Raw genomic sequence first — 27,151 nt, forward strand, 5'->3', positions numbered from 1 at the left:
CGTTTGTGATCACTGTCCACTTCAGAGGTAGGAACGACTTCCCGGACTGAATCACCGGGGACTTCAGCCACCAGATCAGTGAATCCCTGACTGACTGGCCCACCTGGATCTGTCGATCCAGGGACAACTGAGATTTGTCCCATTTTGTCAAAATCTCCTTCTGCAGGACTCTGGTGTGGAACTGGACATATGGTACTGCCTCGAAGGGGGCTACCATGAGCCCCAGGACTCGCATGCAGAAGCAGAGCTACGACCACTTGCGGTTCATCAGCAGTATTACCGCGGATCTGAGTCTGCTGTTTGTCTGAAGGGAGAAACATTCTTGCTACCCTGGAGTCCAGCAGCAAGCCCAAGTACTCCAGATGCTGGGTCGGTACAATCACCGACTTCTTTAGGTTCAACAGCCACCCAAATTCTTGCAGGGTCTGCATGGTGATCGCCACATCCTCTAATTCTGAGGCAGAAGATGCCTTCAGGAGGAGATCGTCTAGGTATCCCATGATCGCGATCCCACGCTGCCGCAGCAACGCCAAAACTAGAGCCATTACCTTGGTAAAGACTCAGGGGGCTGATGCCAGACCAAAAGGGAGAGCCACAAACTGGTAGTGGGCTTTTCCAGCTGCAAATCGCAGAAACTTTTGATGCCGAAGGCATATGGGTATGTACAGGTACGCATTCTGGATGTCCAAGGATGCCAGGGAGTCCCCTTGATGGAGTGCAGCGACTATTGAGCAAACTGATTCCATTATGAACCTCTGCACTTTCACAAAGTGATTGAGGGCTTTCAGGTCCAAGATTGGACGTACCCCTTCCTTCTTGGGGACTACAAACAGATTTGAGTAGAATCCCTGGAAACTTTCCGGAACCGGTACAACCACCTGTGACTCAGAAGGTCCCTTAATGCCCCCAAGAGGGCCTCCCGGCGAGCCGGGGATACGGGTTTGCTGGAGGGGAAGAATCTGTTTGGTGGCCAAGAGAGAAACGATCTTGTAGCCGGAAGAAATCAGATCTCAGACCCATTGGTCGGATAGTCGAGAGGACCACCGGGCTGCAAACTTCCGAAGGCGACCCCCCCACCCGAGACATGGGTGGGGGCAAACCTTCATGCGGTAGCACTTTTGTTCACAGGCTTAGCCTTCCTGGCCTGTGGAAGTAGAGTATTCTTACCACCAGTGGCATTTTTAATAATGTCATCCAAAGAGCCGGTCGCGATGGAAGGGAAGATCTGTCAGGGCTTTTTTGCATGCCTGGTCAACAGACCAACATTTTAACCAAATCAGGCGCCTCAGCACCACTGCTGACACCGAAGCCCTGGATAACAGAGGAAGAGTATCCAGGGCCGCATCACAAACATACTTAAGGCCTTTCACTAGTTGGTCTGCTAGTTCCATGCAGACAGGAGAAGCCTGTTGCTCTCCCAATTCGCGGTGCAACAGTTTTGCACACTCAGTGTCTGCGACACAAGTGCGGATGCCAGTACTGGTCACACGGATGACCCCACAACCGTAAAGAAAGAACGAGCCACTACCTCGGCCTTCCTGTCAGTCGGATCCTTAAATGCAGGAGTCCCCTCTACCGGGATCGTGGTTACTTTGCTTAACCTGGGTACTGGGGGGTCCACGACCAGAGGAGCCGACCAGTTCTTGAGAAGGCTTTCCTTAAAAAAGGTAACGCACCACCATGGATTTGGGGACCGAAAAGGTCCATTGCGGGCAACCCTATTCCTTGTAAATAAACTTGTCAAAATAAGTCCGATACGGGAACACCTTAGGGGACCCAAAGGGGATCTGCTGGCTCCTGAATCTTCAGGGTATCACGCACAGCTGTGATAAGTGCTCCAACAAGCACTTTGTCATGCACGGACAAGGACGGGGACTCATCCTCACTGTCCAAACGGTCCTGGTCAGCGTCATCTGACCCGGTTGCAATTGCCTGGATTTCGGGGGAAGAAACACCAGTTTCTGAAGCCATGCTGACCCTACCCTGTCTGCCACCCGAAGGGGACTTAGGACAGTGACAGTCCCACCCTCCTTACTGTCGCTGGCTGAGGGGCTCTTTCCAGCTCGACTCACCACCTGAGGAGTTCTGCGCTATTCAGCAGGTAGTGCCTGTAGTCCCTGTTGGCTCCCAGGTGCAGAGGAAACAGTGCTGTCTCGGTGGAAGCAGCTGCAAATGGTGCTAAAACCACTCTGAAGTGTGTTCAGGCTTCAAGAAAATGGCCACCCAGCGTCTAGCACAAGGACCTAAAACACAGGGAAAATGAGTGTGTGTGTGTGTGTGAGAATGTTTATGCTAGCTTTCCAGTAGGGCTGTGGAAATTAAAGATTAATTCCTTAATTTTTTTTGATCGATCAAAATAATCACCTCTCTGTCGACTTCCGGGAGTTCTGTCGGAGAACCGATGATGTCACGGACATAGACGTCACTGGACTCCTCCCCCTTCCCTAGCAGGCGGAGGCACTTGGGGGAGGAGTCTGGTGAAGCCGAAGTTCTGATTGAACGCAATGTGTCCGAGGGAGGAGCTACGCATGAAGTCACCCGCTGCTGCCCTATGGAACTAACACGATTGTCTGTTTTACATGCTGTGTTTTTATCATCTTTATGTGAGTAGTTTGTAGTTTGTGTTTGTGTCATAACATCGCGCCCGGCCTCCGAACGATCATAGAGACTCCGGAGACGATCAAGGCCACCGGAAATCTCTATGGTAACTTGCTGGGGCCGGCGGATCCTGTGACCGACTCAACGATGGAAACGGTGAGTCGGTAGAAGCACCGGAGGGCGGCGGGAGGGGGGGGTGTCCCCTCCCGCCGCCCATAAGAACGATCAAGCGGCGGAACAGCCGCTATGATTGTTCTTATGGTGCAGGGAATCGCCGGCTGAAAACGGCAATATCTGAATGATGTCTGTGGCCTCAGGCATCATTTAGATATAACCACTGAAAGCCCATGACATCAATAGACGTAGTATGGGCGCCAAGTGGTTAAGCAGTGAGCACTTTCTACCCATGACCTGGCGTCCTTGTGAGATCTAAGGAGACGCGAGAGAAGTTTATGGTCCATGTTAACCCTTTTGATACCCGCTTGCATGACCACCTGTTCGCACAGGGGTACATGCCATAAGGTGAGAGTGATTAGTTAGACCAGAGCTGGAAGGATTGTCATGCTACTGTGGAAAAAATAATTACTTACGTCAGTGCTACAGTTTGAATTTAAAAACATATTTGTGTGAACTGTGAAGTTAAATTATGGATTGTGCAAACTAACTAGTGTCGGGTGATTGTATATAGTGTATACCACATTTACTAATGACTAATGCAGAGTTGCAACGCAAGGAGATCAGCTAAAAGTAGTTGGATCTGTATGTGCATTATATTTAATCTAAATTAGTCGATTAATCGATTAAAAAACAAAAAAAAACAATCGAACACGAAAATTTTAATCAGTAACAGCCCTACTTTCCAGCAATTATTACTAAAGCAGATGTCAAGATTAATATTAACATTCATAGGAAAAGTAGTTGATATAGGAAATGCAGAGAATAGACCCCACATGGAGGAAACAGTCATAGGTAAAGCTATAATCAGTTTACAGAAACTGATTCTAGCCATTATATTCCCATAGACTGAAAAATGTCAGTACACCAATCAGATTCAAGGTTGCCCTGAAAGTTTTTAACCACTTTACGACCGGCAAACAACGATGTACGTCCATTTTTTGAAGAGGGATATCTTGGTAACGGCAGCAGCTGCTGCCACAACAGATATCCATTTCTTCAGGCGCTGGTCGTGTGTACGCTAATGGCGGTCTCTACGGCAGGTTCGCTGTGAGATCACCATTATTGGCGGAGGGAGAGGTGCCACCCCCCCTGCCGCCACTCTCCTGCGCCCTCCGCCGTTTACCGGAGCCATCGGTAGCGGCGGAGGCGGTCGGGTCCTCTCCTATGCTGGGTATGGAGACGAGTGAGGCTAAGATGGCCCCCACTCATCTCTATACCATAGGAGGGCGAAAGCAACGTCAAAATGTCACTTCCGCCCATAACTCTTAAAGGAACATTTTTTCAATGTCATTTTTTCAAATGACATTTTTTTTTTTTATTATTGCATTTAAGTCCAAATATGAGATCTGAGGACTTTTTGACCCCAGATCTCATATTTAAGAGGACCTGTCGTGCTTTTTTCTATTACAAGGGATGTTTTTCCAATTTATTTTTTTTAAACAGTGTAAAAATAAATAAAATCAAGTAAAATAAATAAGAAAAAAAAATATATAATTTTTTTTAAAACACCCCGTCCCGACGAGCTCACGCACAGAAGCGAACGCATACGTGAGTAGCGCCCACATATGAAAACGGTTGTCAAACCACACATGTGAGGTATCGCCGCGATCGGTAGAGCGCGAACAATAATTATAGCCAGATACCGCCTCTATAATGCAAAACATGTAACCTGTAGACTTTTTTAAATGTTGCTTATGAAGATTTTTGAGGGTAAAAATTTGACGCCATTCAACGAGCGGGCGCAATTTTGAAGCGTGACATGTTGGGTATCGATTTACTCAGCATAACATTATCTTTCACAATATAAAAAAATTTGGGCTAATTTTACTGATGTCTTATTTTTTTTTATTCAAAAAAAGTGATTTTTTTTTCCAAAAAAAAAGTGCGCTTGTAAGACCGCTGCGCAAATACGGTGTGAAAAAAAGTATTGCAATGACCGCCATTTTATTCTCTAGGGTGTTAGAAAAAAAAAACAATATATATAATAACATATATATTTATTTTTTATTTATTTCAGTTACTTATATAGCGCCATCAATTTACGCAGCGCTTTACATATACATTGTACATTCACATCAGTCCCTACCCTCAAGGAGCTTACAATCTAAGGTCCTATATAAGTTTACACAGCACAAACCTGTGAAGCGCTCTGTGGATTCTTGCTAAAGTGCATTTGAAAGAACTCTGCAATAAAGGAAATCTCTACCAAGAGTAGTAAAAAGTCTGACACTGCTGACTTCCTTTTGAACTGCTAGCTGTCTGTCTCTGGTCTCACTAACCCTGAACAAGCATACAGCTAGTAAAGAGGAATATCAGAATAATCTGCATAGCCGTTTGGAATCAGTGGCTCAAATCATTGAAGCCTTTGGACTGACACCAACCTGAGATGAATAGCATTTTCAAAAGGAGAGTTAAGCAATGGTAGTCCATATATTCACATTCCTTTAAACTGAAATGGGTGGACTTTTTGACTTTAGCCTATTGGTCTCTCACGGACTGGTTTTACTTGTTTTCCAGAATTATTCTTTAAAAGATGGCAATATCTTCCCTTCCTCCCTTTCTAGTTTTTATTCAAAATGCACTATAAGACTGAAGATTTATTCTCACTAACAAGCACCTCCAAAGACATCAGTTATACCAGCATTTCCCAAATTTAGAGTCACATATTTATGGAAGTACATATCCATACTGCAGGTAGTACGAAGATTAGCTCAAGATAAACAGTCGGTGGAGCAAACAGAAACAGACACTCCAGATCACTGTCAATCTGTTTAGTACCCGGAGAGCCATATGGATAATAAGTATTCATCCTCTGGTGCCATGCTAACATACACTAGAGGGGGCATACAGACTCAAACTGCTGAATGAAAGAAGTATCCACTTACAAATTATTATTATTGATTTATATAGTGCCTTATATAGTGCCAACAGTTTATGCAGCGCTTATGCTACAAATGCTAAGGAGGCCATTTTGGAGTAGAGTAGTATTTGATTCTAGCCTGTAGTAAGGTGGGGCTGAGACCCACCTGCAAGAGAAAGGGGATGTGTGACCAAAAGAAATGGAGGATGCAAAAGCAGCAGTTTGATGTGGTAGCAACTACAGCTACATATGGCAATGCTGGTGAACACTTAAAAAATTGTTGAAAATTAGCCCTTTAAATTGCCAACATAAGCGGCGGAACTAAATGAGGAGAAAGAAAAGATCCTTACTGTTTGATCCTCGAATTCCCAGCTTATCCTCTGGCTTCCCATGAGTAACGCCACCAAAAGCTCGCTCCACTATGAAGGCAGTTATCTTGTCCTTTGTGACACCATCTTTATCAACAACATCAGTCCTTGCAAACACTGTGAATATTTCTGCCAGACCTCCATTGGATATCCAAATCTAGAAATGAATTTAGCACATGATGCATTATATATGATGTCCGATATGAGGTTTAATAAATATTTTGCAATGCCTCTAGTCTAGTAGGTTCCACTGTCTGACTGCTTTAGTGACTTCAGTGAGGAAATGCCCCACATAATCATGTTTATGACTAAGGATGGGTTCAGGCGTGTTCACAACTCTACATGCAGCGTCAGGAAGCTGACACTGCACAGCGCTAATCACAGGTAGTGAGACATTTCCCAATCTGTGCAGCCGCCTGGCGGGTATGTGGAGTTGCGAACACACCTGAGCCCATCCTTAATTATGACCCACAGCTAAATTGCTCAGTTTCAATACAAATAATGTATTTTAACAGCTCAGGTTACATTCTTTATCTATTTCTATTGAAAATCCAGCAGGGGCCATACATCAACCCTGCTTACCAAACCAGGTGCAGCTGCCAGGTGGAATGAAAATTTCCTGAGTGGGGTTTCCGAATGTTGTAAAAAGTCAAAAGGCACATTTCAGAAAAGAAAAAAAAAAGTTATATTTCTAAGCTGTTCAGATGAAACACTGTGATAACCGTTTAGTGGGATATTGATATTTCAAATGTCTTCCATGTCTTATTAGCAAAAAAAAAGTATCACAAGCAATCTTAAGTGCTTTACTAGTTATCATTTGCATAACGCCTGTATAACTTCACCTAGTTTCTGTGACATTCTTCTGTGTGTTTCTGTCACCTTACACAATCTAAAAACCTACAGTAGTAATAGGTTAGTGTTTCCCTAAACAACAGAGCCTTTACAGTATGTGTTTGTTCAAATATATCAGCATCAGACGGCACACTTCACGCAGGCAGAACTTCTGTGAATAGCTTTAGGTACTCTGTAAAGCTCCCTGGAATGTACTGGTGCTATAGAATAATGAATAATAGAAATATTATACCTTTGAACCATTCAGAATATAGTGCTTTCCATCAGCACTCAAGGTGGCTCTAGATTTGATTGAAGCAGCATCACTCCCACTAGAATGGGGGGAAAAAAATAAGACTCTTCATAAAAGCATCACTTCACCATGTACATTCTATTAAAGTAGGCTTTGGCAATCTGGATCTACAGCTATAAATTGTGCAGCATTAGACATGTCTGGCAGAGTGCATGGCTGACAAACTCTACAATAAATTTTTACCTACTCTTTAGTTTCCATACATGTCATTTAGTCAATTACAACCCGGAAACACAACCTATATTCAAGCAGAGCACAGCAATCGTTTTCCCCACCACATTTACTAAAAATAAAATAGTATTTTTTTTAAGCGACAAATAAAAGCAACAACATAAAAAAAATAAAAAATACCATCTATAAAACAAAACAATAGATTCAATAAGAGCGACCCTGAAAGTAGCAGAGACTCCACATAAAAGGCTCCAAACCACAAATACACATTAACCACTTAAGCCCTGGACCAATTTGCAGCAAAAGGACCAAGCCCCTTTTTGCGATTCGGCACTGCGTGGCTTTAACTGACAATTGCGCGGTCATGCGACATGGCTCCCAAACAAAATTGGCGTCCTTTTTTCCCCACAAATAGAGCTTTCTTTTGGTGGTATTTGATCACCTTTGCGTTTTTTTTTGCGCTATAAAAACAAAAAATAGTTTATATAAAATAATAATAATAAATATTCCCAAAAAATATATATAAAAAAAAAAAAACTTTTTTTCCCTTCAGTTTAGGCCGATACGTATTCTACATATTTTTGTTTAAAAAAAAAACGTAATTAGCGATTTTTGATTGGTTTGCGCAAAAGTTATAGCATTTACCAAATAGGGGATAGTTTTATAGCATTTTTATTAAAAAATTTTTTTACTAGTAATGGCAGCGATCAGCGATTTATATATATATATAACAGGGAACAGACGATCGGTGACAGCCAAAAGTAGGAAGCACGGGGAGAGGTTTGTTTACACAGACCTCTCCTCGTTCTTCAGCTCTGTGACCCAATCGTGGGACACCAGCGGCGATCGGGTCCGCTGGTCCCGCAGCCATGGTCACGGAGCTCATTCTGCCAACGTATATATGTGCAGGAGGCGGTCCTTAAGTGGTTAAGGGACATTTTAACCCAAGTAAAACAGATCAATGTAGCATATACAATCTTATACTGTAAAAACGTGCCAATATTTTAAAGATCTTTGCTTCTTTGTATACATTTTATTACATATGCACTTAGGAGCAGCCATGGTCACTCATTACATACACAGGCCCTGTTTCCTGCTTTGTAGTGTGGCAACGTTTGTGCTTTAGTGCTTCTTTTCACAATTCAAATCTAGGAGTCAGCTACCTCCTTAAAACAATGTACCGTACTTCTTACAAGGCTGATACCTCAATAGTCGTTTACACAAGTTAGAAGAAAGAATGAGAAAAGGGACTGCACTAAGCCAGTGACAGCTTCTACTAGGTTTTATTACAACTTACTTGTAACAGAAAGCTATTCATAAAAATGTATTTAAAGGAGATGTATGGCCAGAACATATACTTTCATTGTATAACTTAGGCATTGTAATAGCAATACAAACAATTGTTATTTTTGGCAATCCAATATAAAATGTACTTGAAAAATCTAATTTCATGTTGTGAGTGCTGCCTGTTTGCTGGCCATCTCTTTCCACAACTACCTGAATTCCCTGCACATGTTGCAGCTACCCCCCTGCGGTTTATTTTCAGTTTCTAAGGACTACATAAACCATGGTACCTTGCTACCTGCAAGCCGAGACTCTTGTAGGTACTCTGTCTCCTAAAACTCCTTCTCTCAGCACCTCTGCAGTTCAAAAGGGAGGATCTGGGAATTCTGTAATACAGCAGTACCAACTCGCAGGGCATAGTGAATACATGACACAGAATTCAAGAACAAAAATGTGTGGGGATCTTCACAAAATAGATTTACAAACTTCAGGAACATTAAAATAATAGGAGTACACCCTGAACAATCTTTGGCACATAATGCTTACAGCCCCGACTACTGTACCCATACAGAGAGAAGGATAACTGGCTCCCAGGACAAATAATGCATGGCCACACGACGGTACATGGGCACACCTGTGACCCCTGCAACTCTTATCACTGGCTATGCCAGAAGCCACAGTGGTGGATGACCTAACCCCTGCTAAAGCATATCACACCTGGCCATCCCATAAATGCTAGGAAGCAACTTGCAGCAATTTGTCATGCGGAAACATTCACTCCGCCTTTAAGGGCTCTCTGGACAGCTCTGAATTACCCTATCGCCTAATACTAGCCAACTCAAGCCACTGAAAAACAACTCCACCGTGTGGCTAACAGCAATCCCCACTTGACTTACAGTATGGGACACTCCAGGGCACCCCACATGACACTTGGCTCTTGTGGCCCACGGACCTTACCACACATAGTCATGGAACCTTAAACAAAAATCTGCAAGGTGGATGGATAAATCAATTCACCCGTAGAAAAAACAGCGCATAATACTCAATAGAAAAAAAGAAAATTATATGCAAATTGTGCTAGTGCAACCTATTGTTCTATGGAAAGAATATTTCTATCTTCCCAAATGTAGCTCCAGCTGATGAGTAACATCTGAGAGCCCGTGTAACCAAGCACATCCGACCGTGTATTACCTAGCACAGATGAACCGGATGAAATCGAGCGGATGAGGATTATTTTCGAAGAGCCTATGTAACCAGGCATATCTGGTAAGAGCATTACTAAGGGGGGGTCACTTCAGTCTTGAGATTGTACCCCAGCAAATTCGGGATCACTGTTTTTTCATGTTAAGGAAGGATTGCATCGTACACTCCTCTTGATTTATACCAGGACATTTTGTTTTAGTTTTAGCCTTCAATTTTATGGTCTGTTGATGGACTGAAATAGATATCCTGTTTCAACTTGTTCCCTGTAACTATCCTACGTACTCAGTACAATTTAGATATATGGACAGTGTTCATGGACAATATTGTGATTGTATGGCTACATTTGGGAAGATAGAAATATTCTTTCCATAGAACAATAGGTTGCACTAGCACAATTTGCATATAATTTTCTTTTTTTCTATTGAGTATTATGCGCTGTTTTTTCTACGGGTGAATTGATTTATCCATCCACCTTGCAGATTTTTGTTTAATGTTTTTTAGTGGTTTTATTGATTTAATACCTTTTAGAACAGCTGCTTAAAATTCCACAACTCCCAGGTAGAAAGCATATTCTTTAATGCTAAGCGCCTTTTATTTGCGTGGTTAACGGGCGGAGGTTATCCTAAGCAAAGGCACATATAGTCATGGAACCGCTCACGTTTGCTGGGACATCCATCACAACGACCGGCTAACACCATTAACTTCAGCCTAAGGTCACCCAAGCCTGTGGCCTAACCCCAAAATCTAAGCAGAGATACATAAACTTTTAGAGTCTCATGAGGAAGTTACACGCAGCTTAATAGCATCACAGAATCGTCTCTCCTGCCTCTAGGGACTCGAGGAATGCTTATATCCAACATGATATCCCATTTCTAGATCAATTGTTATAATGTTATTGAACATTTATCTTTTTTCCTTAAGATAGAAAAGGTTAATGAATTTACAGCCCAGTTGTTTTACTATGTTTCAGGTTAATGGGACCATAGGTACAGGCTGGGTTTCTTCCACTATATCACTATATGCCCATGGTATACAATTTATCCTCTTTTTTTTTGGGCTTTTTACTTGACCACACGGGATATCAGAGCATAGCGACTCCAAATCCATTTGGAGACGGGGTTCCTATCCCATGTACCACAAAGTGGACCTGGGACTGGATTTTTTGCCCCGGGCCCACTAATTATTTATTTTGGTTTTGCAAGTCTTACTAAAGTGTTCTAGTAACTCTCATCTCTATCGCTTTACCTCTCTATTTCCCATTCCTCCTCCTCTTTCCCACCCCCCTACACCCTCCCTGACGGGCGGACCGTTACAAGGCCCTCAGTTCTGTTTTTTTCCAGGCATGGATCAGAGCAGCACACTTGAGGGTTCTCCCAATGGCCTACTCATCGCTGGGGTGTAGCCCCACTATTATATCGCACAATGTAACAGGGCTGAATGTGCCAGAAAAAAGGTTAACACTTCTGAGGGAGCTCAAAAAAGGCAGGCCGCATTTCGCTTTCTTGCAGCAAACCCACTTTAACCACTTAAGCCCCGGTCCAATTTGCAGCCAAAGGACCAAGCCCCTTTTTACGATTCGCCACTGCGTCGCTTTAACCGACAATTGCGAGGTCATGCGACGTGGCTCCCAAACAAAATTTGGCATCCTTTTTTCCCCACAAATAGAGCTTTCTTTTGGTGGTATTTGATCACCTCTGCGTTTTTTTTTTTTTGCTATAAACAAAAATAGAGCGACAATTTTGAAAAAAAAAAAAGCAATATATTTTACTTTTTGCTATAATAAATATCCCCCTCAGTTTAGGCCGATACATATTCTTCTACATATTTTTGGTAAAATAAAGAAAAATAAAAAAATCGCAATTAGCGAGTATTGATTGGTTTGCGCAAAAGTTATAGCGTTTAACAAATAGGGGATAGTTTTATAGCATTTTTATTAATATTTTTTTTTTTACTAGTAATGGCAGCGATCAGAGATTTTTATTGCGACTGCGACATTATGGCAGACACATTGGACATTTTTGACACGTTTTTGGAACCATTGTAATTTATGCAGCAATCAGTGCTATTTAAATGCACTGATTCCTGTGTAAATGACACTGGCAGTGAAGGAGTTAACCACTAGGGGGCAGTGTAGGCGTTATGACGTTATGTGTTTTTTTTTATTGTAGGGGGGAGTGGCCTGGCATGTGACGTCACTGATCGTCCTTCCCTATAAAAGGGAACAGACGATCGTGACAGCCACCCAGGGAAGCACGGGGAGAGGTTTGTTTACACAGACCTCTCCTCGTTCTTCAGCTCTGTGACCTGATCGCAGGACACCAGCATCGATCCGGTCTGCTGGTCCCACAGCCATGGTCATGGAGCTCAGGACCGGCTTGTGCCCAGCCGTGCCATTCTGCCGACGTACATCGGCGTGAGGCGGTCCTTAAGTGGTTAAGACCAGACATCAAAACTGACAAATTTTTAACTGAAGCATACCATGCCACTAACAACTCGGCCAAATCGAAAGGCGCAGAGAGCAGATACATTTTTGTTAAGGGTACTTATGGAGGTACACCTATTAGCCTAGCTAATGTATACTTCCAACACGACACACATAACCTTTTGCCAGAAAAAAATGGCACTCCAGGGGTTTACGAAGGGCTGCCTCATTTTGGGAGGGGATTTCAATATACCTCTTAACCCCTTAGTGGATACAAACTCAGGAAAATAATTAAAACTCTCCTACACTCTGTACAACCGTTTGACACCTGGCGATTGCTACACCCGGACGGTAGGGACTTCACCTTCTACTCTATACCCCACAACCGTTACTGACGCATAGACTAGCTGTTTATATCGCACAGAGACCCAACCAAGGTGACTAGCACCGAGATAGGCATACAGACAATCTCGGACCATGCACCCATATCTGACGATAATTCCCATAACGCCCAGAACCAACGCCCCCACATAGAAACAGAAAGCATCACTCCTGATAGACTGTAACCTTGTGCCCAAACTCACAACATCACTCAAATAATTTTTTGCCCTTAACGAAACCCCAGAGGCAGACCCAATGGTAGTGTGGGAAGCACACAAGTGCACTATGATTGGGAACTGATGAAACTAGGAGCTTAGCGTAAAAGACAACAAGAAGCCACAACCAGACAACTACCACAATTCCCCAATTAGAGATGAAACAAACAATCCCTGACCGAACAATCAGCCATAGCATTGCTGGAAAGGAAAGAACTGCAACACACACTAGAAACCAAAAACAAAATGCCTACTCTTCAAAAAGAAGATCTACTATGAGGCTGGTGACAAAATCAGATAGATTACTTGCCAGAGCTTTACGAGAACCTAATACCTCCAAGAACATCTTGGGAATTAAACGCACAGACAGGACACATGATAAGAACGGAGGCTATGGAGGCACACTTCCAAACCTACTATTCCAAACTATATAACCTAACCTCACAACATAGACGACACCCCCCCCCCCAATTTATCCACGGCAATACAAGACTATCTAGATCATAGCAGACTCTCGAAATTAGTGGAAGCTGACATAACTATATTAGAAGACTAGATCTCTGCCATAGAGATCCAACAAGCGATCAACACCTTAAAACCAGGGAAAAGCCCAGGCCCAGATGGCTATACATCCATCTATTACAAAACCTTTATAGATACACCGACAGAACCACTTAGGAAAGCCTTTAACTCAATGGCCCCCACCCAATACCGCCCGACTTCCTTGCCGCACACATCACAGTTATACCAAAACCCAACACAGGCATCACAGACTGTGCCAGCTACAGGCCTATCTGACTTTTAAACACATACCTAAAGCTGTTGGCCAAAATCCAGGCAAAAAGGCTTAGACCACACCTAGACAGCATCATAGGCCCTGAACAAGTTGGCTTCATGCCAGGCAGGGAGGCAAGGGACATCATCATCAAGGCTCTCCTCTTAACACACACACACACCAACCGGACCCAAATCGTTGAGAGCCTTCTCCTATCCACAGAGGTAGAGAAGGCTTTGATAGAGTCGCTTGGGACTTCATGTTTGCAACATGCAGACACATAGGATTGAACCCCCACATGATAGCTTGGATTGATGCACTCTATCAGAAACCCTCAGCTAGAATAAAGATCAATGGCACACTCACAGAGAAAAGACATCCTAAAAACGGCACAAGACAGGGCTGCCCATTGTCTCCCTTGCTTTTCATCCTATCCCTGGAACCCTTGATTAGAACAATCAATCAATGGTGACAGTTCGGTGAAGGGTATCCCACTCCTTAACAAAAACATACAAAACCGCAGCATATGTGGATGATCTTTTCTTTGTAACCGAGCCGCACACTACACTATCCAATATTTTAAAATCTTTTGCTCACTATGGATTTATCTCCAACCTCAAGATAAATCTAACCAAGTCGGAGGCTATGAATATCCATCTGTCCCCTACAAACCTGGCCAGGACTCGGGAAAACTGCCCCTTTAAGTGGGAAAAGACCGCTCTAAAATACCTGGGGATATTGCTGACCCCTAAGATCTTATTGATCTATGACTCAAATTTCCCAACTCTGCTCCAGGTGATAGAAAAAGACTTAAAAATATGGAATGTCGGATATTTCTCCTGGTTTGGGAGAGCGGCCATTCTAAAAATGGTCATTCTACCCAGGCTGCGTTACCTATTACGCACATTACCGACACCAATTCCCCAAAGGTTTTTAAAAAAACTACACTCAATCCTTTTACAATTCCTGTGGTCACACAAAAGACCCAGGATTAAGTTTGCTCTCCTGACCAGGACTAACGAATTGGGGGGCATGGGTCTTCCTCACTTTAAGAAATACCATCTGGCTGCACAAGAAGGTTAGTAGACTGGCACTGCCATGGAGACTTCAAGGACTTGGTACCCTTGGAATTGGGCTTGAACTCCTCTAAACTACTTCTCTCACCGTGGAATCTGGGCCTCAGACTCAAACAGTTGATACAACTACACCCAATCACAAAAACAACTCTGGAAGTTTGTAGAGAAGCAGCAAAACTCCCTGAGGTAACCTCCACACTTAGCCCTCTAACACCGCTTGATGGTAACCCAGACTTTCCCCCGGGATCCAAAAATCGCCTACTTTGCCACCCAACAAACCCCTACTTACAGGTGAGTGCTTCCATGAAGGGACACTCAAAGATTATAGGACACTGAAAAAAGACAGAGGACTTAATCTTCCATTCCACATGTTGGAGATGTGGAAAAGACACAGGCACTCTTGTACACATCTGATGGAATTGTCCTCCCTTGGTTTCCTACTGGACTCAAGTCAGAGAACTGATCAAGCATATTACAGAGACCAAGATGGAACTCAACGCTGCCTGTTGTCTACTCCACATCTCAAAATTCACACTCAAGAGATATAAAAACTCCATAACCAAACACCTGCTTAAAGCAGCCAAGGAGCTGATACCTACTCTCCGGAGAACCACTCGAGTACCTTCTATATCAGACTAGCCAACAACACGTTTTATTGAATTATGTGAAATGGAAGACACACCAGCACAAGCCACAGACAAAGTGGATAGATTCCACAAAACCTGGTCACCTTGGTTTGCCTTCCGATTCTTATACACTCTATTTATCGGAGTATAACACGCACTTTTTCCCCTTTAAAATCAGGGGAAAATCATGGGTGTGTGTTAAACGCCGATCTCCCGCTGATTGTAAGGAAACGAGCAAGCAGAACCAAGATACACAAAGCTGAAGTATACTCGGCTTTACTCTGCTCTTCTCGCAGTCCCGCCCACCTCCACTGATTGCGGGAGGAGCGAGCGCCGCTGACATACAGAAAGCCGAATGTAGTTTGGATAGTCTCAGCTCCTCTCGCAGTCCCACCCCTGACTGTGAGCAGAGCCAAGTCTACCCGAAGTACACTTGGCTTTCTGTAGGTCAGCGGCGCTCGCTCTTCTCGCAATCAGTGGTGGTGGGCGGGACTGAGAGAGGAGCCGAGTAAAGCCGAAGTACGCTCGGCTTTACTGTTTGCGGGAGGAGCGAGCGATGCTGACATACAGAAAGCCGAATGTAGTTTGGATAGTCTCAGCTCCTCTCGCAGTCCCACCCCTGACTGTGAGCAGAGCCAAGTCTACCCGAAGTACACTTGGCTTTCTGTAGGTCAGCGGCGCTCGCTCTTCTCGCAATCAGTGGTGGTGGGCGGGACTGAGAGAGGAGCCGAGTAAAGCCGAAGTACGCTCGGCTTTCTGTATCCTGGCTCCGCTCGCTTCTCTCCATCGGCGCCCAATTTAACACAGGGAAATGCTGCAAAGAGACTGGCAAGGCTGTAAACGCACTGGGCAAGGCTGCAAAGGTACTGGGCAATGCTGCAGATGGACACTGGGCAAGGCTACAATGATGGACAAGGCTGCAGATGGACACTGACAAGGCTGCATTGATGGGCATTTTAATGTAAGTTTTTTTCCTTAAAATTCCCTCCTAAACTTGGGGTGCGTGTTATACGCCAGTGCGTGTTATACACCGATAAATACGGTAGATACCAAGAACTGAAATCAGGCTGTTAACTGATCCAAAACTCCCCCCTGTAACTACCCTACTCTTTCCCCTGCCCCACCCCCTCTTTCTCATGTTTCAGTTGAGCCCCCTACCTTTAGTTCTGTCTGTATAGAAACTCTCAAGTATATCCGAACGACTACATCAGCAAATAGTCAAAATGTTTGATTACCATGATTTAATACTATGCCCACCTGGCCACCAGGTCTATCCAAAGATTGTACAGTAGCCCGCTGCCACACTAGGCTGATATATATCAGAAAAACACCGCAAGTTACAACAGCCAGCAGCTGAATTACCTCACTATGTCTGTGATATCTATACATGTTACCTGCTTTAACAAACTTTGAATGTTTCAAAAAATAATAGGAGTAGGCTTGAAATAATTGAAATGCAGTGTGGAAATAAATATACAGTGCCTTGCGAAAGTATTTGGCCCCCTTGAACTTTTCAACCTTCTGCCACATTTCAGGCTTCAAACATAAAGATATGACATTTTTATTTTTTGTGAAGAATCACCAACAAGTGGGACACAATTGTGAAGTGGAACGAAATCTATTGGATTTTTGAAACTTTTTTAACAAATAAAAAAATGAAAAGTGGGGCGTGCAAAATTATTCGGCCCTCTTGCGTTAATACTTTGTAGAGCCACCTTTTGCTTGGGGTATGTCTCTATCAGTTTTGCACATCGAGAGACTGAAATTCTTGCCCATTCTTCCTTGCAAAACAGCTCGAGCTCAGTGAGGTTGGATGGAGAGCGTTTCTGAACAGCAGTTTTCAGCTCTTTCCACAGATTCTCGATTGGATTCAGGTCTGGACTTTGACTTGGCCATTCTAACACCTGGATACGTTTATTTCTGAACCATTCCTTTGTAGATTTTGCTGTATGTTTGGGATCATTGTCTTGTTGGAAGATAAATCTCCGTCCCAGTTTCAGGTCTTTTGCAGACTCCAACAGGTTTTCACCCAGAATGGTCCTGTATTTGGCTGCATCCATCTTCCCCTCAATTTTAACCATCTTCCCTGTCCCTGCTGAAGAAAAGCAGGCCCAAACCATGATGCTGCCACCACCATGTTTGACAGTGGGGATGGTGTGTTGAGGGTGAAGAGCTGTGTTGCTTTTACGCCAAACATATCGTTTTGCATTGTGGGCAAAAAGTTTGATTCTGGTTTCATCTGACCAGAGCACCTTCTTCCACATGTTTGGTGTCTCCCCCAGGTGGCTTGTGGCAAACTTTAGACGAGACTTTTTATGGATATCTTTGAGAAATGGCTTTCTTCTCGCCACTCTTCCATAAAGGCCAGATTTGTGCAGTGTACGACTGATTGTTGTCCTATGGACAGACTCTCCCACCTTAGCTGTAGTTCTCTGCAGTTCATCCAGAGTGATCATGGGCCTCTTGGCTGCATCTCTGATCAGTCTTCTCCTTGTCTGCGCTGAAAGCTTAGAGGGACGGCCAGGTCTTGGTAGATTTGCAGTGGTCTGATACTCCTTCCATTTCAAAATGATCGCTTGCACAGTGCTCCTTGGGATGTTTAAAGCTTGGGAAATCTTTTTGTTTCCAAATCCGGCTTTAAACTTCTCCACAACAGTATTACGGACCTGCCTGGTGTGTTCCTTGGTCTTCATGATGCTCTCTGCGCTTTCAACAGAACCCTGAGACTATCACAGAGCAGGTGCATTTATACAGAGACTTGATTACACACAGGTGGATTCTATTTATCACCATCAGTCATTTAGGACAACATTGGATCATTCAGAGATCCTCGCTGAACTTCTGGAGTGAATTTGCTGCACTGAAAGTAAAGGGGCCGAATAATTTTGCACGCACCACTTTTCAGTTTTTTATTTGCTAAAAAAGTTTAAAATATCCAATAGATTTCGTTCCACTTCACAATTGTGTCCCACTTGTTGGTGATTCTTCACAAAAAATTACAATTTTATATCTTTATGTTTGAAGCCTGAAATGTGGCAAAAGGTTGAAAAGTTCAAGGGGGCCGAATACTTTCGCAAGGCACTGTACGATCTTACATTCTGACCATGGATATGCTTTAAAGCCTTTGTTTACGACAGCATGCAAAAGTAGTAAAAAAAAATCTGTAGTTTTTCAAAATTTGTCTGTGTTCCTGATGAGATTTTTCATCGCTTCCTGTCCCTGCAACACCTGTACAAGAAAAAGGATGATCGCCTGTCAAGGGGACAGGGAGGCAGAGAAAACAAACCTTTTCTCATACCACCTAATATGAGGATGTGTTTGTATTATCATTTCCAGTCCTGACAGCAACTCTACCCTTTTTCCACTCTATCCTCATCTATGATATTTCTACCCTTACTAGTTCTCTTTAAAATAGGAGAATGAAACAGTGCTATCACTGTGCACGTATCACATTGAGGCATTATAAAGGTGACCTGTTTATTGGAGATCCAAACTATAGTGTTTGGCACTTTAAATGAAGCACCTAAGTAGGTGCCTTCATCCCTAACTCAAGCAATAGAAAAGAATTGTATTTGGGGCTTTAGATGTGGCACGTGAAAAATATTGGGAAATTGGTAAAAAAAATAAAAATGTATTTAGCATATGCACATGTTATAGCACATCAAAACATGTACATATACAAGTCAAAATTATTTAATCTATATACACAATTATGTTGCCTTAAATTCATCTATCTACATGGATATTGCCAAAACATGTAGGCAGTATATGATGGGAGCAGGTATTACACCATATGATGGGAGCATTTGAAAACAAAGTTATATGGTATAAAAAAAAACATTGTATATTGGAAATATATATGCATCTAAAAGACTTGAGGCATTTCGTGGATTAATTCCACTTCCTCAGGAGTGAATGCATAAAATGTATATATTGGTTCACAGTCCAGAATCATGGACCGTCTGGAATGTCTATCCCGGGAGCTGTGGTGGTAAGAACCCACGGAAAAGACCAGGCAAACACACATAAAGCCCCATAAGGTTTAGCGTGTCCATGTAACAATCGCTAAGTGGTACATAACAGTGACTCCAGAGGTGTCCTGTGTTGCCACAAGAGGTCCTGGTCCAGAATAATGTGCAGGAGGAACTGCAACTAACAGGGCTATCACATCCAAGTGGGGGTGTTATATACACCCGGCATAGCCCAGGATCCTCCCCCAGCGTCATGCTGGCGTGATGGTTAGAGTTTTTGTGTGTTTGCCCGGTCTATTCCATGGGTCCTTACCACCGCAGCTCCCGGGATAGACATTTTAGACAGCCCTCAGTTGACAGTATCGCGATTCTGGACAGTGAGCCAATCCACAAAATTTGTCGAGCCTTTTATACCACGCAGTTTTGTTTTATAATGTTCGCATCATATGGAAGAATACTGGTTTACATCGTATACCATATAAATGTTACAACAATATCCATGTAGAATAGATAAATAAATTTTAAGGTGACATGGGTGTGTACAGTGTGGCAAAAAAGTATTTAGCCAGCCACCAATTGTGCAAGTTCTCCCCTTAATAAGATGAGAGAGGCCTGTAATTGTCATCATAGGTATACCTCAACTATGAGAGACAAAATGTAAACAAATCCAGACAATCACATTGTCTGTTTTTTTAAATAAATTTGCAAATTGTGGTGGAAAATAAGTATGCTGTCAATATCAAAAGTTCATCTCAATACTTTTTTATATATCCTTTGTTGGCAATGACAGAGGTCAAACATTTTCTGTAAGTCTTCACAAGGTTGTCACACACTGTTGCTGGTATGTTGGCCCATTCCTCCATCCAGATCTCCGCTAGAGCAGTGATGTTTTGGGCCTGTCGCTGGGCAACACGGACATTCAACTCCCTCCAATGGTTTTCTATGGGGTTGAGAACTGGAGACTGGCTAGGCCACTCCAGGACCTTGAAATGCTTCTTACGAAGCCACTCCTTCGTTGCCTGGGCGGTGTGTTTTGGATCATTGTCATGCTGAAAGACCCAGCCACGTTTCATGTCCAATGCTCTTGCTGATGGGAGGTCTGCACTCAAAATCTCACGATACATCTCTACAATACATGGCCCCATTCATTCTTTCATGTACATGGATCAGTCATCCTGTTCCCTTTGCAGAGAAACAGCCCCAAAGCATGATGTTGCCATCCCCATGCTTCAGAGTAGGTATGGTGTTCTTTGGTTGCAACTCAGCATTCTGTCTCCTTCAAATAAGACAAGTTGTGTTTCTACCAAACAGTTCTACTTTGGTTTCATCTGACCATATGACATTCTCCTAATCCTATTCTGGATCATCCAAATGCTCTCTAGCAAACCTCAGATGGGCCCGGACATGTACTGGCTTAAGCAGGGAGACACGTCTGGAACTGCAGGATCTGAGTTCCTGGCGGCGTATTGTGTTACTGATAGTAGCCTTTGTTACGTTGGTCCCAGCTCTCTGCAGTTCATTCACTAGGTACCCCTGTGTGGTTCTGAGAATTTTGCTCACCGTTATTGTGATAATTTTGACCCCAGGGGGTGAGATCTTGCGTGGAGCCCCAGATCGAGGGAGATAAGTGGTCTTGTATGTCTTCCATTTTCTAATTATTGCTCCCACAGTTGATTTCTTCACACCAAGCTGCTTGCCTATTGCAGATTCCATCTTCCCAGCCTGGTGCAGGTCTACAATTTTGTTTCTGGTGTCCTTCGACAGCTCTTTGGTCTTCACCATAGTGACTATTTGAGGTTGTGGACAGGTGTCTTTTATACTGATAAGTTCAAACAGGTGACATTAATTCAGGTAATGAGTGGCGGACAGAGGAGCCTCTTAAAGAAGAAGGTCTGTGAGAGCCAGAAATCTTGCTTGTTTGTAGCTGACCAAATACTTATTTTCCACGATAATTTGCAAATAATAGGATTTTTTATAACAGCTTACCTGTAAAATCCTTTTCTTTGATGTACATCATGGGACACAGAGCCATAATAATTACTATGTGGGTTATATATCGGACCGACAGGTGCTGGACACTGGCACACCCCTAAGGTGTGTACTTTCCCCCATATAACCCCTTCCATTACTGGGAGTTCTCAGTTTTGTAGCCAAGCAATACAAGTGTATAATAAGAAGGGAGAGACGTCTGTGTCCCCTCATGTGCAAAGAAAAGGATTTTACAGGTAAGCTGTTTTAAAAATCTTATTTTCTTTTCTTACATCAGGGGACACAGAGCCATAATAATTACTATGTGGGATGTCCTATATCAATAGCAGCTGAAGGGGGGCAACTGAAACAGGAGGCCAGCGGACTCATACTGCAACCTGCAGTATACTGTGTCCAAAGGCAATATCCTCATGACCTTTAATATCGATTTGATAAAATCTGATAAACGTATGAACCGAAGTCCAAGTTGTGGTCTTACAGATCTGAGCCATAGAGACCTGATGATGCACCACCCAAGAGGCACTAATCGCCCTGGATGAGTGTGCTCCAACATGAGAAGAAAAGAATTTTCTTCTTTAAGCTGAAGCTTGAATAATCACTTGACAAATCCATTTGGAAAATAGTGGATCTTGACTCTGCCTGCCTACATCTTGGACCCTCTGGCAGTACAAAAAAAAAACTGTTTTACGAACCTGAACGATCGCCTTTAAGTAGACTCTGATCGCTCTAACTACATCAAGAGAACATAGCACCTTCTCTTCCCTAGATTAAGGCTTTGGGGAGAAAGGAGGAAGAATATATTGGTTTAAATGAAAAACCGGTTACCACTTTTGGTTGGAATTCAGGATGAGGACATAAAACCACCTCATCTTTATGCATGAAGAAACATGACTCTTACAAGACAGAACCGCTAGTTCCAATACTCTTCTAGCAGAACAAATGGCAACCAGAAAAGATGATCTTTCCTGTTAAAGAACCAAGGAAATTTCTCATAAAGATTCAAAAGGCTGATTCAGCAAAGCCGATAAGACCAATTTTAAATCCCAAGGATTTAGAGGTGCCTTGATAGGGGGAATAAACCATGTTATCCCCTGAATAAGTTATGCATCCAGATTGGGAAGAAAGGCCATAGGAAAAAATAATGACAAGGCCGGGATCTGGTTCTTGATAGAAGAAGTTAAGGCCAGCTTCATTTCAGATCCCATATGCAGGTCATCAGGAATCCTGCCTATGACAAACATCCTGGGACGCCAACCCTGGATCTACACCAAGAAACATATGCCTTCCAGACTCTATAGCAAGTGATTCTGGAAGGTGGCTTCCTGGCATTAATCAAAGTAGATACTACCAAAGGAGATCACCCACGATCTTTTATAGAGTGGGATTCAACAGTCAGACCTGTTATATTTTTCGTCCGTAAGGTAGGATGAAATACCGGACCTTGTGCAAGAAGGTCTGTCTATAATGGCAGAGTCCGAAGGACTCCTAATGCCATCTTTATGATCTCAGTAAATCTTGTGGGACCCACTGGGGCCACCAGAATCACCTCCTTTTGTTCTTGCTTAATCCTGCGGAGAAGGCGCGGAAGTAGCAGAACTGGAGGAAATGCATAGATCAGTGAAAACTGATCCCATGGGAAGACTAATGCATCTGTTCAGCCTGCTAGCGGACCCTTGTTCGACAAAGTTGTCAACCTTGTTAATGAATCTGGACGTGAATAGGTCCATGTCCGGAATACCCCATCTTCTGACATATCGCTAGGAAGATGTCGGGGTGAAGAGATCAGTCTCTTAGAAATAATTGTTGGGGACTCAAGTAGTAAGCCTGTAAAATTAGAATTGCCGATAGGCAAGGAATGTTGTGTTCTGCCCAAGCTAGAACATTATTCACCTCTTTTTGGGCTGCACGACCTCTCGTGCCCCCCTGGTGATCGATGTAATCCACTGCCGTGGCCTTGTCAGACTGAATGTCAGGACAGTCGCGTAGTCTAACCGCCAAGATTCTAGGGCCAGAGGTACTGCCTGAAACTTCCAAAAGAAAAAAAAAAGTTGATAGGCAAGTTCCTCTAACCTGGACTAAATCTTCTTCCAGGGCTGCTCCCAGCCTAGAAGCCTGGCATCTGTTGTTAACACCTTCCAGGATAAAGATTTTCCCTTTTTCTGGATAACCACCACCAATTTAGGCTCTATGTCAGGAGCCAAGCGTATTGGAAACAAACAAGGCCTGAATTTTTATTCTGGACCGACAGGATGGTGTCTTGAAGCAGTCTTTGAGTAAAACTGCGTGTAAGGGACGGCCTTGAAGGAGGCCACCATTTCCCCTAAAAATCTCCTGCACAGCCGAATGAAGGAACTTTCCTTTGTTTTGATAAGTTGAATTAGTCCTACAATGGAACTGATTCTCGTCTAGGGTAAGAATACCTTCTTCTGTATGGTATCTATCACCATCAGAATCTTCCTAGAAATGTCAGATATTTATGGCTGAGATCACACTCTGGTTTTAGGCCAGAGACTGAATGATCTATTAAAAGTAGATCTTCTAATAGGCTAGGCCCGCTATGCCTTGAGCCCTTAACCTGGCTAAAGGAGATGCCAGAATCTTTCAGAACACTAAGGGAATCTCTGATATCACCGACTGGGATAACAGCTGATCCAGAGGCCAGGAAGAGAGACTTCTTTTTTCTCTGGATCCTTAGGAACATTCTCAGAGGAGACAGAAACTCTTGCATAAAGACTGCCCCATCAGCAGCCCAAGGACCCCACAGGCAGCACCCAAACAGGGACCCGAACCCCAGACCCTCAGATCAAAAGCCAACTGAGCAATCTGGGAATACAGAAAAAATTGCAGAAATCTCTCTGCTCTTGACATTGTTTGTGCCAGATCTTGAGAATCGTAGGACCTTACCCAAATGAGTGGGGGTACTCCTTCATGAGAAGGCTTTAGCATTCTGATTTGTGGGCTTTCTGCCCCCAAGATTCTGGTGCTGCCCTTTGGGACTTTCCCTTGAACCTGACGATTGAGACCGTCGAGGCTGCCTAGAGGCAGATGGCCCAGGCATAGGAGTGGCAGCATGATAAAAGGAGAAATGTTTGAACTTCCTTTTACTGGTAAAGAGAGCTTTAACTTTTGGATGTACTTATCCACTCTAAATATCCATACCCCAGGAAGGGACACAAACTGGCTAAGAGCTTTCACATGGTGCTTCGGCTGATTATTATTTCAGCCATAGGACTCTGCGAGAATGCACTAGTCCAAGCAAAAGCCATACTGTTAGACATGCGTCTGATACACCAGCCCATTGCCGGGCCTGCTGATCAGGCAGAATCTCGGGTATCTCCACAAACTGTTCCTTAACCCCTTGAAGTCCACATTTTTCAATGAGTTAGCGTGACTCAAAATGTGCTCCACCAAAATGGTGGAGCAGACGTTAAAGGGTTAAAGGACTGCAAAAGACATCTTGTCTTTAAAAGGAAGTTACAACTTTAATTTGCTGGATCCTTTCACATGTCCAGTGGAAAATTCACTGATGTTAGACTCTGCTCACTGAGGTGATTGCAGCATCATTTGCAGAAACCCCCCATTTATTCATAGAAATGTTCCCATTCAGAATACATAAGCTATGCATGAATAGGAAAAAACATCCCCAGGTGGGGGAGGTTCCAATGAACCTTATTAGAGGTAGATACCCTAAGAGCCTGTGCTGCAGGTAACAAAAGGGTTAAGTAAGGGAGTAGATAAACACTATACATAGAAGGAGAAATTCCTGAGAAAATTTCCCTTACCTTATCCTCGCAGCAGGGTTTTATCAGAGATAAAAACCCAATCTTCACCCTTCACGGTAGGCTCTGAGACCTTAAAGGAAACCTTCAGGAACCGGAGAACTCTCAGGTTAACCCACAATCCTGGACCTGCAACAGCACCCATCCACTAAAACTTTATGGCCTCAGTACCAAAAAGTACTGGATCCCAGGGCCCAGCTCTCAAAGAGAAGCATTCGCAAGCAAAACCTTGTTTCTTCAGATCGCGAGGCCCGGGTACTATTCATTTATCCCATGAAAAAGACATCAGAACGGATCCAGTCAGCATGGCTGGCTCTCATTAAGGATTACTGCCCGTGGAGCTCAGCACAGCACATCTTTACTCGTGCCCAACACCTTAGACACTGGCGAAAAAACTGGGTTATATGGGGGGGAAGTACACTCCTTAGGGGCGTGCCAGTGTCCAGCACCTGTTGGTTCAATATATAACCCACATAGTAATTAATATGGCTCTGTGTCCCCTGAAGTAAGAAAATAAAAATTCTTTCAAAATCAGACAATGTGATTGTCTGGATTTGTTTCCACATTTTGTCTTTCATAGAAGAGGTATACCTATGATGACAATTACAGGCCCCTCATCTTTTTAAAGTGGGGTGCCCCCTAAAAAAAAAAAAATAATTAAAAGTCAGCAGCTACAAATACTGCAGCTGCTGACTTGTAATAATCAGACACTTACCTGCCCCAGGGTCCAGTGATGCGGGGGAACAAAGCCCCCCCCCCTTTCCCCACTCTGCTCGTGGCGCCGGCGTTCTTACTTTGGGCACGACCTCCGCGAGCGGCACAGGTCGCTGTGATACGCAGCACAGTCATCTGGGACACGTGACAGGTCCCAGATGACTGTGCGGCGTGAGGGAAAGTGATGTCACCAGCCCGGGCATTGAAGAAGGCAGACTACGAGGGACCCCCTAGCAACAGGCATTTAGGGTTGAGTAAAAAAATCTTTTTTTTTTTCAATTTTATTTTTTATTTATTTTTTTAGGAATTTTAAGCTATTTTTTAATTTTTGGTGGCAACACCACTTTAAGTGGGAGAACATCCACAATTGGTGGCCGACTAAATACTTTTTTGCCCCACTGTATATAGATGACATTTTTTACTTATTGTTCATGTTTGATGTACTATATGACATGTGCATATGTTAAATAAATACAATTTTTTCACCAATTTTGCAGTATTTTTCACGTGCCTCATCTTATGTCCCAAATGCACTTCTTTTCTTTTGCATTGGAGATCCAAATGTAGTCACATCAAGGGTCCATAAACCCATATAAACAGCTGAAATGAGAATTGCAGTTTGCCCCAGTCCACTTAACACAAAGTAATCTATTTTAAGTCTAGCTGCTTTTGAAAACAAACACATCATGCCATATTCACTCCATTTTATATTGGTAGTTAATCTACTTTACCTTCCAGGCTCTGTAAGGCAAAAAGCTGCAATATGTTCCCCGGATGCCAGCTTAGGCAGGTACTTTTCTTTCTGCTCATCATTACCAGCAATCAATATTCCCTGAAAAATAAAACAAAAATGGAAGGTCTAAAAAGTTCCCCAATATTAAAGTCTGGTTTATGTGGCATAATAAAACCAGGTGCCCATGTTATGAAGAAATACATTCTAGAGGACAATTAATGTGATATTAAACCCTGTTTTTAAGCACTTTTAGCAGCAGATTTAAAGTTGAGCTAAAGGTGAACTTCATTTTGGATAGAGTAAGTGTGGTATAACCTGTGGCAGTTTTTATTTTTGTCTTCTGTGTCTCAATGTGGAGATTTTCATTCACTTTCTGTCCCATAGCCAAAACAGGAATTAAATCCCTGGTTGTCGCAAGAACTAGTGTCCCCATTGAAAGATTTCCCATGTATTCCTGTTCTGAAGGGACTAGAGTTGTGCATCAATAGCCTGTAGGCTTGGATTTCAATGCACTCCTCTGCTTCTTCCTCCTCTTCCCCCCTCCCTTCAAACAGACTGTACTATACACTTTTGACTCATTCCTGTGAAGATCAGAAGTTCAGGGAAGCAGCACAGAGCAGAAGCGAGCAACATTGAAAGTTGTAAACTGCAAGGGTGGGATAAGA

At 43.3% G+C, this 27,151-nt stretch overlaps 1 protein-coding gene across 1 annotated transcript in view; it reads right to left on the minus strand.

Annotated features, from left to right (window-relative positions):
• Positions 1 to 27,151, minus strand: part of ACAD9 (acyl-CoA dehydrogenase family member 9) — a 200,550-nt gene that overhangs the window by 80,092 nt on the left and 93,307 nt on the right. Inside the window, exons 5-7 of the mRNA XM_077452161.1 lie at positions 26,485 to 26,585; positions 7,088 to 7,166; positions 5,986 to 6,160 (exon numbers count right to left, since the gene is read on the minus strand). Coding sequence (XP_077308287.1) covers positions 5,986 to 6,160; positions 7,088 to 7,166; positions 26,485 to 26,585 — 355 coding nt within the window. The remainder of the gene's footprint in view (positions 1 to 5,985; positions 6,161 to 7,087; positions 7,167 to 26,484; positions 26,586 to 27,151) is intronic.

Source organism: Lithobates pipiens, unplaced genomic scaffold, assembly GCF_037356315.1.
Source record: "Lithobates pipiens isolate NorthernLeopardFrog02 unplaced genomic scaffold, aLitPip1_a1.2 Scaffold_23, whole genome shotgun sequence".
NCBI lineage: Eukaryota > Metazoa > Chordata > Amphibia > Anura > Ranidae > Lithobates > Lithobates pipiens.